Raw genomic sequence first — 12,746 nt, 5'->3', positions numbered from 1 at the left:
CACATGGCTTCAGTGATGCCATTGTGTGGGTGGAGCTGGGCTGTGGCTCTGGGTTTCTGCTTTCGATTTTGCGCTGGGAACTGGCTGTAGCTCTGAGTTTTACTATCGTTTTCACTTTTGGCTGCTGGATTCAGACAGAGAAATCTTGTCCTCTCTCTCTCTCTCTCTCTCTCTACATTTTAAAAGCTGTTTCCAGATGACTTGATAACTTGTGGATAGCACAATTGCTTCACAGCTCCAGGGTCCCAGGTTCAATTCCGGCTTAGGTCACTGTCTGTGCGGAGTCTGCACATTCTCCCCGTGTGTGCGTGGGTTTCCTCCGGGTGCTCCGGTTTCCTCCCACAGTCCAAAGATATGCAGGTTGGGTGGATTGGCCATGATAAATTGCCCTTAGTGTCCAAAATTGCCCTTAGTGTTGGGTGGGGTTACTGGGTAATGGGGATAGGGTGAAGGTGTGGACCTTGGGTAGGGTGCTCTTTCCAAGAGCCGGTGCAGACTCGATGGGCCGAATGGTCTCCTTCTGCACTGTAAATTCTATGTAAATTCTATGAAATATAAGAAATAAATGTTTTCTGGAAGAAATTCAAGCCTGCTATTTTGGAAAGGACACAAGAGCATCTAAACCAGGTCTTGAATGCTGTGTACTGGGCCACCCCTTTGAAAAGGGTTTTCTGGTGTATGGGATCTTGTTATTAAATTGGAACAGTTTAAGGGGGAAATTTATTAAGGGTTATATATCAAGTACGATAGCTGTGTGGGGTATTTATGTTTGTTATCACTGCCTCAAACAAGTTCCTCTTAATACCAGCTTCCTCAAGCTCATTTCATTGCTTGGCTGTCTGTCCATGACACACATGATATCCGTCTGAGTCCCTTCACTTCCAATGCTATTATTCAATCCTCCTCACTTTTCTTGATGGTCCAGCTTTCACATCGCACACTGACACCGACCACATGATGGCTTTCGGAAGATGATTTTGCATTGTAGTCGAGATGCTGTGGCTACTCCACGCTCATTTCCGTGAGTTCACAGCGTAAGTCAAGCCCAAATTTCTTTGGTCAACTCTGCATTTCTTTGGTAAACTCTGCATTTTGCAGACCCAAGGTAGCGGATGGTATAAACGTGTTCAAGCTGAACTAACTCTGTTAACCAGAATCTTGCAGGTCTTTCTGCCCATCATCAACATCTTTGTGTTGTCAATATTTATGAGGAGACTATTTCTGGTTAACTTGATCCACCAACTCCTGTAGCTCCTTCACTGAGTTGGCGAACAGAAAAATGTCATCATCCTCCTATCTCAAGTAATTCTGCCGGTATATCGTCCAGGCCTGCGGCCTTATGGCTGTCCGTTCAATGAATGCCTCGTTGTACCTCAGCTCAAAAGTGGAGGAGGCTCATGTTCAACCTGGTCTTTGAATTCTGACTCACCATCTTCCCTGTAAAGGTCCTCATTATATTCGCAGCATCAGCAGCAATTTGCTTCCATGTTGGCCTTGCCAGAAACTGACTGACTGCAATGCAGATGAGGTTGAAACTTTTGAGTGGTTAATCGAGCTGTTTGGAAAAGTTTCCGCCTGTTCCCTCTCTGATTCTCTGCTTCCAGTTCACCACACACGTCGTTTAGCTGTCTCTCTTTATCTGCCCGCAGCCTTCTTTCAATTTCTGTCTTTAAACCTTTGCAACAATCCACTTTCTTTTTTCCTCTTTGACACCCTCTTGGCTTCAATCAGGGGAAAAGTCATCTTTTCGGTCTCTCAAATCGTGCCATTTTCATTGCTACATCCAGGAGAATCGCTTTCGTGGTTTGCCAAAGCTTTTCTGATTTTCTCTTGTCGGCTGCCATCGGTAGAGCTTCAGAGTTGTTGATGATTTCCACTGCATACTTCATGGCCTTAACATCCTTCAGCTCGCCTAATTTCAATAGTGTCACTAAAACCTGTTTTGTGCTTTTGCCTACTCTGGCCTCCAATAACGCCACGAGCAAAGAGTAAGGAACAAAGAAAAGAACAGCACAGAAACAGGTCCTTCAGCCCTCCATGCCTGTGCCGATCATGATGCCCTAACTAAAAAAACCTTCTGCCCTTCCTCGGTCTGTGTCCCTCTAATTCCTCCCGATTCATGTACCCATCCAGATACCTGTCAAATGTAGCTAATGTGCCTGCTTCCACCACATCCTCTTGCAGCGCGTTCCAGGCACCCGCAGCTCGTTCCAGGCACCCACCACTCTCTGCGTGAAAAACTTACCCCGCACATCTCCCTTAAACGTTCCCCCGCTCACCTCAAACTTGTGCCCCCGGTGTCACAGTAAGTGCCAAGATACACCTTACAATTCTTCAAGCAGGATCTCCACCCTTTTGCTATTGCAGCATATTTCATCTCATTCCTAGTTTGTCCATTTGCTGCAGTCCAGATATACAACAGTGTTGGCCAGAAATAAATCATGCTCCTCACCAAAGTCCTGGAGGTGCTCTCCAGCTTCTTTCACCTCTCCGAGTCCAAATGGGCCAATCTGTGCCTGGACCCTATCTGTAACCTGCCCATCAATTTTGACATTGACGTCGTCCAAAACTATTAAGTACTTCAATGGTATCTACAGTAAGGGCTCGAAGGATTTGAATCCCACTAACACTGTATTACAATATACGACGCAGGGCAGGAGTGGGTTGTAAGCAGTAACATATAATAATGGGAGGTGGGGGGGGGGGCTACCTTTCGTTGAACTACGATAGTGGGAGGTTCACGAAGCACAGACCAAATATAAAATGTTTAAAACCTTCACGGTAAGTGATATGTATAAATCATGCAATGCATTTGTGATTTGATTTCAAGATCTAGGGCGTCATTCTCCGACCCCCCGCCGGGTCGGAGAATGGCCGTTGGCCGCCGTGAATCCCGCCCCCGCCCCCGCCGAAGTCTCCGAAGGGAGAAAAGTCGGCGGGGCGTTAATGGCGCCGCTGCCGCGGAGAATGTCACGGGTCTGCGCAAGGCAGCCGATTTTCGGCCTGCCGATATTCTCCCTTCCGGATGGGCCGAAGTCCCGTCGACGTGATGACCGTTCACGTCGACGTCAATCAAACCTCCTTTTCATCGGCGTGACCCGGTGCTCCAGGCTCACGCCGACCAGCGAGGAGGTGAGTGACGGCCTGGGGGGTTGGCTCTGGGCAGGAAATGGCGTGGCCGCAGACTGATTGCGTGAGGAGAGGTGTGTCTCGGCTTGTGTGTGTGTGTGTGCGGCGGGGGGGGGGGGGGGGGGGGGGGGGTGGAGGGGGGGGTGGTTAGAGTAGGCTGGGCTCCGGGGGAGTGCCGGGAGGGGGTCCGTGCCGGGGTGGAGGTTGGGGGGGGGGGTCCGTGCCGGGGTGGAGGTTGGGGGGGGGGGGGTCCGTGCCGGGGTGGAGGTTGGGGGTTGGGGAGGGGGTCCGTGCCGGGGTGGAGGTTGGGGAGGGGGTCCGTGCCGGGGTGGAGGTTGGGGGGGGGTCCGTGCCGGGATGGAGGTTGGGGGGGGGGTCCGTGCCGGGATGGAGGTTGGGAGTTGGGGGGGGGGTCCGTGCTGGGGTGGAGGTTGGGGAGGGGGTCCGTGCCGGGGTGGAGGTTGGGGAGGGGGTCCGTGCCGGGGTGGAGGTTGGGAGGGGGTCCGTGCCGGGGCGGAGGTTGGGGGGGGGGGTCCGTGCCGGGGTGGAGGTTGGGGGGGGGGTCCGTGCCGGGGTGGAGGTTGGGGGAGGGGTCCGTGCCGGGGTGGAGGTTGGGGGTTGGGGTCCATGCCGGGGTGGATGTTGGGGGTTGGGGAGGGGGTCCGTGCCGGGGTGGAGGTTGGGGAGGGGTCCGAGCCGGGGTGGAGGTTGGGGAGGGGGTCCGTGCCGGGGTGGAGGTTGGGGGTTGGGGGGGGGGTCCGTGCTGGGGTGGAGGTTGGGTGGGGGTCCGTGCCGGGGTGGAGGTTGGGGAGGGGGTCCGTGCCGGGGTGGAGGTTGGGGGGGGGGGTCCGTGCCGGGGTGGAGGTTGGGGGGGGGGTCCGTGCCGGGGTGGAGGTTGGGGGGGGGGTCCGTGCCGGGGTGGAGGTTGGGGGGGGGGGCCGTGCCGGGGTGGATGTTGGGGGTTGGGGTCCATGCCGGGGTGGAGGTTGGGGGTTGGGGAGGGGGTCCGTGCCGGGGTGGAGGTTGGGGGGTGGGGTCCGTGCCGGGGTGGAGGTTGGGGGGGGGGTCCGTGCCGGGGTGGAGGTTGGGGGGGGGGGTCCGTGCCGGGGTGGAGGTTTGGGGGGGGGTCCGTGCCGGGGTGGAGGTTGGGGGGGGGCCGTGCCGGGGCGGAGGTTGGGGGTTGGGGTCCGTGCCGGGGTGGGTGATGGGAGGGCAAATGAGTTGGTCCACCTGGCCAGGTGCCAGCCTCCAACAGTTGGACCCATGCGGTCCATGCCACCTGGCTGGGGGGAGGAGGGGATATGGGCAATGATGACATGTCGTCGTTCCCCTCCCCCCCACCAGGCCGTCATGTTTTCAGACCATCCAGCGATGTTGGCCGCCGTGGTGGCAGCCGCTCATGTCTATGTTGCCCTGGATGAGGAGGAGGAGGAGGAGGAGGAGGAGGAGGAGCGTGCCAGAGAGGCGGCGCAGGCTGCCGCAGAGGGGCAGGCGGCAGCCGCCCAGGCTGGAGGGACACCTGACCGACAGGACGAGGAGGGGGAGGAGGACGTCGCGGCCCCACGGTAACGGAGGCACCCGAGGGCGCCCCGTGTGTACCGGCCCCGGCAGTCATACCAGGACCTCACGGACCGGGAATGCAGGAGGAGACTCCGGATGAGCCGGGAAACCGTGGCACACATCTGCCACCTGCTGGCACACCTGTCACCGCGTGGCACTGGCGGGGGACACCCTCTCCCCGTGTCCGTCAAGGTTACGGTGGCCCTGAACTTTTATGCAACGGGGTCATTCCAGGCACCGAGTGGGGACCTGTCCGGCATATCGCAGACATCGGTGCATCGGTGCATCCGGGCAGTGACAGATGCCCTTCATGCCATGGTGCACCGCTACATCCGCTTCCCCGTGGACCGGGCCAGCCAAGATGCCCGGGCTGTGGGCTTCTCTGCCGTTGCCGGGTTCCCCATGGTCCAGGGCGCGATCGATGGGATGCACGTCGCCGTGCGGCCACCTGCAGAGAACAGGGCCGTGTTCACTAATAGGAAGGGGACCTATTCAATGAACGTACAGGTGGTCTGCGACCACCGCATGATGATCCTGCACGTCTGCGCCCGTCACCCAGGCAGTGTACACGACTCATTCGTGTTGTCGCGGTCATCCATCCCCGGCATGTACGAGGGACGCCATCCCCGGCTGAGGGGCTGGTTGCTGGGCGACAGGGGCTACCCATTGCGATCGTGGCTGATGACGCCTATACGGAGGCCACGCAATGAGGCGGAGAACCGCTACAATGATGCCCATGTAGCGACAAGGGGAGTGATCGAGAGGTGCTTTGGCGTGCTGAAGATGCGTTTCAGGTGCCTGGACCTCTCTGGGGGCGCCCTCCAGTATCGGTCAGATAGGGTCGGCCGCATCATTGTGGTGTGCTGCGTCCTGCACAACATAGCCCAGCAGAGGGGCGATGTGCCGCAGGCAGAGGAGGGTGGAGTGGAGGAGCAGCAGGAAGAGGCCCAGTCCTCCCCAGATGAGGGGGATGGGGGCAATGGTCAGGGCAGACGGGGTAGACACAGGCGGGTGGCTGTCCACCGTTACCGGCTGGCCCAGCGGGCACGGGACAGACTGATAGACGCCCGCTTCACTGACTAGATGGGCGTGGGAATCGGGTAGTATGGCCACAGACCGCACACCATGACAACAGCCGACCACCCACACCCCCCACCCATCCACCCACCCAGCACCCTCACCCCCCTCCCCAACCCCACACACCCCACCCGCATGCACACCACCCCCCCACCCCCAATTGCCGATCCACCGGCGGCACAACGGGCCGGGCTCACCCAGTTGCGGGTGGACGCGTGTCTATCGCAGGCCATGGAGAATGATGACAACCCGCCTCCGATGAGCTCCTGGCTCTACATCGTTGGACTATGTCTGACCCATGGCCACAGTACCACCATCCACCCCGACCATCCTTGCATGCGGCTGTGACACTGCAGCGCACGGTCCCCTCTGCCCGGGGGATGTTGATGGCGGCCCAGGGGGAAGGGGGCAGACTCACCTGGGGCTGAGGTAAGACCACCCCTCACACACACACTTGCGCTCAACGTACATGACACCCCCGCACACTTTGGACAGAGCACAAAGGCAGCTTCGGTAGGTGTAACATTGACTTTAATAACCAAAGGAGTTCATGCACGTGCCCTAGCCCCTAAAACTCATCTGTGCCCTGCACCCGTGCCAACTTACTCAGTGTCTAATTGTTTGGCCTTACGGGCCCTTTGACTACGTCTACGTGGTTCCCCAGACGGTACAGCAGAACTGGAGGTGGACTCCTGTGATTCCTGCCCTCTGACACTGGATCCCTTTGGCGGCCGTTTCCTGGGGCGTCCTGGCCTAGATGGGCCAGACTGCGGCCCGGGCGACTGGGATGGCGAGCTGCCAGCCTGTCCTGCCCGTTGCCCACCCGATGCACCTGGGACGGAAGGGGGGGAGTCCGAGGTGTCGCGGTGTACCGGGACCTCCCCTACAGAGGGAGCCGGGACGGACCACACCACCTCCTCCTCCCTCGGGGTGCCCGATGGCCCCCAGGCCTCTACATGGGTGGGGGATGCGAACGGACTGGCCATCCGACGCGCCCCCGACATCTGGCGCTGCCAGTCCTGGAGGCCCGTGCTGGTATCGACAGGGGTCTGCAGGTTTGCAGCCATGGAGCCCAGGGGGTTGTCGAACCCTGTCTGCGACAGTGCGACGCCAGCTCGCACATGGCCACTGGCGCCGATGCCCTCAGCGATGGCCTGCTGAGACTGGGCCATGGCCTGCAGAGACTGGGCCATGGCCTGCTGAGACTGGGCTATGGCGTTGAGCGCCTCTGCCATCTGGCGCTGGCACTGGCTCATGGCCTCCTGTGAGAGGGCAGCCATTTCCTGGGCCACAGACGCCGCCTGCACGGAAGGCCCCAGGCCTCGCAAACCGTTCCCCATGTCTGACACCGTCGCACCCATTGCCTCCACCGCGGACGCCAGCCGTGCGGTGTCAGCCTGGGTGGCACGCATGACCGGGACCACTCCCAGCTCCTGGACGCGGGTGGACTCCTCCACCTGCGACCGCAGCCGCCGCAAGCCACCCGTCACCCTATTCGCTCGTCTCCGTGTCGGTGGTTGCATCGGATCTATGTGTGGGTGTGGTAACTGCAGGAACCCGGGATCCATCTGGGCGGCAGATGTTCGCTTGGCCTGGGCTGCCCTCCGACCGCCCGGTCCATCTGCTGCTCCTACCTCCACCTGCTGTACCGGGACGGCTGTGTTGTGCGCACCAGTGAGTGTACCAGACGCCTCGTCACTAAAGTGCCCAACCGTGGTGAGTGTTTCTGCGATGGTGGAGGGTGTTGGTGACAGCAGTGGCGTTGTGTCGTGCTCTTCGTCCCACTCTGAGTCCATGGCACTTTGGGGTGGGGGTTCGTCTCCACCCATCCACTCTGAGTCACTGTCCGGTATTTCGTCTTCCCGGGTAGGGGTGTCCTGGGTAGTGCTGTCCCGGGTAGTGCTGTCCCGGGTAGTGCTGTCCCGGGTAGTGCTGTCCCGGGTAGTGCTGTCCCGGGTAGTGGTGTCCCGGGTAGTGGTGTCCCGGGTAGTGGTGTCCCGGGTAGTGGTGTCCCGGGTAGTGGTGTCCCGGGTAGTGGTGTCCCGGGTAGTGCTGTCCCGGGTAGGGGTGTCCTGGGTAGTGGTGTCCCGGGTAGGGGTGTCCTGGATAGTGGTGTCCTGGGTAGTGGTGTCCTGGCTCGGATGTGACGGGGGCCTGTGGCTGCCCCCCTCATCGCTGGGTGGTCGCTCCCGCACGTGACGGGGGTGTCGTCTCCCTGTTGCTCCAGGTCTCTCCGTCTCCCGTGGTCTCCGAGGGGCATCCTGCGGGCGTCGCATGCTGGAGGGTTCGGGTCTCTCCGTCTCCCGTGGTCTCCGAGGGGCATCCTGCGGGCGTCGCATGCTGGAGGGTTCGGGTCTCTCCGTCTCCCGTGGTCTCCGAGGGGCATCCTGCGGGCGTCGCATGCTGGAGGGTTCGGGTCTCTCCGTCTCCCGTGGTCTCCGAGGGGCATCCTGCGGGCGTCGCATGCTGGAGGGTGCGGGTCTCTCCGTCTCCTGTGGTCTCCGAGGGGCATCCTGCGGGCGGTCTGCATCTGCAGGGATGGGTGCCTGGACGTTTGGTCCTGCGATACACAATGAAGCATGCATGGTTAGACATCAGGCAGTGATCAGGTGATACGGGGGAGGGGGATATAGGGGAGGGGGGATATGGGGACGGGCTGTTGGTGGCTCACTTGCTCGTGGGGCCCCGACCTCTGCATCAGCAACCTCCCGGTCCTCAGGTCCGCCAGCCAGTTCCAGGGCCCTTTCCTCGTGTACGGTCAGTGGCCTCTCATCAGCGGGCCCTCCTCCAGTCCTCACATGCTCCCTATTGTTGTGTGCGCGCTTCTCCTGTGGGGGGGGGGGGTGGTGGCAGGGGTAAAAGGCAACAGTGTTAGGCAGGTATATGAATGCACGCCATCGGTTGCGCGTGCATTGCAGAGGTTAAGGTTAGGGCTGGATTCACTTGGGGATATGGGGGATATGGGGGAGGGGGGGATATGGGGGGATATGGGGGGATATGGGGGATATGGGGGAGGGGGGATATGGGGGAGGGGGGTATATGGGGGATATGGGGGAGGGGGGATATGGGGGAGGGGGGATATGGGGGAGGGGGGGATATGGGGGAGGGGGGAGGGGGATATGGGGGATATGGGGGAGGGGGGATATGGGGGAGGGGGGATATGGGGGATATGGGGGAGGGGGATATGGCGGAGGGGGATATGGGGGAGGGGGGTATATGGGGGAGGGGGGGAGGGGGGATATGGGGGAGGGGGGATATTATGGGGGAGGGGGGGATATGGGGGAGGGGGATATGGGGGAGGGGGGATATGGGGGAGGGGGGGATATGGGGGAGGGGGAAATATGGGGGAGGGGGGAATATGGGGGAGGGGGGTATATGGGGGAGGGGGGAATATGGGGGATATGGGGGAGGGGGGGATATGGGGAGGGGGGATATGGGGGAGGGGGGATATGGGGGATATGGGGGAGGGGGGATTTGGGGGAGGGGGGATATGGGGGATATGGGGAGGGGGGATATGGGGGAGGGGGGGATATGGGGGATATGGGGGAGGGGGGTATATGGGGGAGGGGGGGATATGGGGGATATGGGGGAGGGGGGAATATGGGGGAGGGGGGAATATGGGGGAGGGGGGATATGGGGGAGGGGGGATATGGGGGATTTGGGGGAGGGGGGATATGGGGGAGGCTCATCCTGCCTGCTCTGACGAGGTCGTTCACCTTCTTGTGGCACTGGGTGCCTGTCCGTGGTGTTAGGGCCACAGCGGTGACGGCCTCTGCCACCTCCCTCCACAGACGCCGGCTGTGGCGTGGGGCAACTCTGCGGCCGTGCCCGAGATACAGGGCCTCCCTCCTCTGCTCCACCGCGTCCAGGAGCGCCTCCACATCGCGTGACTCGAACCTCGGGGCTGAGCGACGGCCAGCCATCAAGTCGGGTGTTGCGGTCGGCTGTTCCGGTCGGGTGGGGGGGAGCTGCACGGCCTTATGAGCCGTCACGCCGTGCAGCGCGTATGACTCTGCACGGCGTGAACCACTGCGCAAGCGCGGATCCCGTTACGTCGCTGCTAGCCCATTTCGGGCCGCAGACTATCGGCCCATTTTTATGACGTGACTCAAGTGGGATTTGCGCCGTTTTTTGCGCCGATCGGCGGACTTTCCGCCGATAATGGAGAATTTTGCCCCTAATGTTTCCTGTAAAATGCTCTCTCACAGCTTTCCATTGCATTTCACCTCAAGGGAATATATTTGTCAATTGTGACTTAAACGTGCTGAGTATTGAAAGGGTTCCTTTAGAACTACTGGGGCAATAGAGAAAGATTCTAGCATTTTCTCTTCAGTACAAAGAATGGTGGGATATCTGAAAATTCAAGCGGTCTAATAGAACTGAAATATGTGTGATTTTAAGTAACCAAGGAGCTACGATATAATATGTAACGATCAGTGTCACCAGCAAGAACAATGAATGTTTTTATGTCTTTGTCTGTAATTGCTGTTCAACAATGAGGTAATAGTGACACACTTGGGAACAGACCTTGGTGAGGGAAACTTTTTACTCAACTAAGGCCCAAGAATAGATGTGGGGGAATTTTATTTCCCGAAGGAGCTCTTCTCTCTTTACCAGGTTTGCTAACAGCACTTTGAAAAATGCCATTAGATCATCAGTCGTATCTGCTGGTAACAGCGAAGCTAAATTTACTTTTACAACAAAGCTTAAAAAAAATTACAGGTGTTCCCATTCAAATTGCAGTGCAAACATTTCCAGGTACGCAAGGGAAGATTTCCTCTGTTCTTTACTGACAATGAAATTGTTAAAAAGGTGCCTGAAAAGAGCATGTTTACGATTTCACTACAGATAGAAATGGTCCGCATGAAGGGTGTAAAGCAGAGTTTTCAGAACATAACATTCCAATCTGGTCCTGAAATTGGCCTTTTCCAAAGCTCCAGACAGCACTCATTAAGTGAATACAATAAGAGTCTAATATAGGAGCTAATGTACTGATCATACCATAACAAACACATTGCCTTTTAAATCTCTCCAGCTTATTTTGCAATTTTATGTCTGCTTGATTGCTCCCAAGATTGCCATATTCATCAGCTATAATTATGTGGAATTATTGGTAAATAATTGGGTAGTTAGATATCGACGGTGGAACTGAAGTCTTTGTTTTCCCCAGTTCTGCATTGAGAACCTCCAATTTAGGATGGATTGGATGAACTTGAATTTTAAAATTATTTTTGTATTCCATTTTATCAATTTTAATCCCTATGTGGCAAGGGAAATGCTTTTAGTTTAAATTAACTTGCTACATTTCCGATGCCTCAGTTCCAGTTTTTCTGCACAGAAGATGCGTATTGTTTTATTAAGGAAAATGGTCTCACGTTCGTTACTTCAAGATCACCAGAGTAGACATTCTCAAATGAAAGTGGCTCTGAAAGTGGAATGATGCTGTGACTCATGGAGCATCTTAATAATCCCTCACAGCTTGACCACATTGGTACCAACTCCCAACTTCAGTACATTACTTAACTTTTGAATATGGCAGTTTTAGTTCCATCTCTGCAGAAATGGCCATTCACACAAAGTATAGTAGGGGAGGAAAGCTCACTAATGCCCTTTGCAGAAGGAAAACATTGATTTTCTTTGCTGCGTGTTCCAGTGTACTATGTCACATGGTAATTCCATATCTATACATCACACAGGCTTGAGCTGACAGCCAACATATAAATCTTGAAGAAGGGCATATACCCAATGCTTTTGTCTGTCTTTTGTTCCTACAGATAATAATTGGACTGCTGCACATTTCCAGCAATTGTTGCCTTTTAGTTTCAATATAGGCATCGTGTTCATGTTTAACTGGTAAAGTTCACTTGTTTGTAATTATTATCTCTTATTGGATTCATGAGAGTATTTAATGTTACACCACAAAACAAAGTGCAGTATTGTACACTTCCCTTTTGATAATAACGTGATAAAGTATTCTTTTTGAGTTCAATATCTGGGGGGGGGGGGAGAATTTTACCTTTGTGGCTATTTCACTCCTGAGTAGAATGAAATAACATGTGTTATTACAATTAAGTGTTCTGAAGTCATTACCTGCTCAATTTCTTAACTCCTCAAAGGCTAGAGAAACAAAGGCACAACTTTCTAAAGACAGGAGGTTGACTAAGACTCAGCATGAGGTTTATAACGAAAAAATGCCCCAGAGAAAGAAGACAGCAGAAAGTAAGGTGCCCTCAGCTCAAAGTGTTCGAGTGTTTGGTCTCAAACACCAAGAAGAACAGAAGTGGGTTGTAAGTGGCACAGAATCTGGGTGCAGCAACTAATCCTGCATGTTGCATTGGTATCCATCAGAGTAACACACTTCAATGGTCGAAAAGTCCATTGGTCCAGGACCTGCTTTTTTACTTTGGTTGAGATCACATGAAAATATTATGATGGACCAGTGGTAACTCTTCCAATAAATCTAAGCAGGTTGATTAAAAGAAATCTAGAAATGCTGATCAGCCAAAATTAAGTGAATAACCCTCTGTAGTTCTGAGAAATGGTCCTGGAGCAATAATGTGCTTTTCCACTTTTTGCTTTGCATTTTGTTCTTGGTACGAACAAGTTTAAAGGTGTCATTCAGTGGCTGTGCAGGATAAAGTCTTAAAAACGGAATTAGTTGTCCATCACAATATTTTGAGCTAGTTTGAAATGAATAAGGGCATATTCACCATTTTCTCGCTCTCTCTTTGTGTTCAGTGTAGGAAAAGTAATTTAAAATAGTCTCCAAACTTAGCTGCCATTTGGTGAAATTGTTCATTTTTAAAATTAAAATGACCACTTGGGAACTCTTAATTATTTATCTACATAGCTTATACTATTGGTTATATGTTTCGAAGTGTAAATCATGGTAATTAAGTACAGACCATGCAGAATAGAATTGGTGGGTTAATCCACAGCTGTTTGGCTTTGTCTGTCCAGAGGTGTATGTTTCGTTAGCG

At 55.5% G+C, this 12,746-nt stretch overlaps 2 protein-coding genes across 26 annotated transcripts in view; both read left to right on the top strand.

Annotated features, from left to right (window-relative positions):
* The window catches only part of LOC140429207 (sorbin and SH3 domain-containing protein 2-like), a 1,121,994-nt gene that overhangs the window by 488,287 nt on the left and 620,961 nt on the right, over nt 1-12,746 (top strand). The gene's annotated exons all lie outside the window — the stretch shown is intronic.
* Nucleotides 1-12,746, top strand: part of LOC140429208 (uncharacterized) — a 298,619-nt gene that overhangs the window by 55,057 nt on the left and 230,816 nt on the right. The window contains exon 9 of the mRNA XM_072515922.1: nt 11,883-12,053. Coding sequence (XP_072372023.1) covers nt 11,883-12,053 — 171 coding nt within the window. The remainder of the gene's footprint in view (nt 1-11,882; nt 12,054-12,746) is intronic.

Source organism: Scyliorhinus torazame, chromosome 9 (assembly GCF_047496885.1).
Source record: "Scyliorhinus torazame isolate Kashiwa2021f chromosome 9, sScyTor2.1, whole genome shotgun sequence".
Lineage (NCBI taxonomy): Eukaryota > Metazoa > Chordata > Chondrichthyes > Carcharhiniformes > Scyliorhinidae > Scyliorhinus > Scyliorhinus torazame.
The sequence above is the reverse complement of the archived record's forward strand: the minus strand, read 5'-3'. Positions and strand labels throughout refer to the sequence as shown.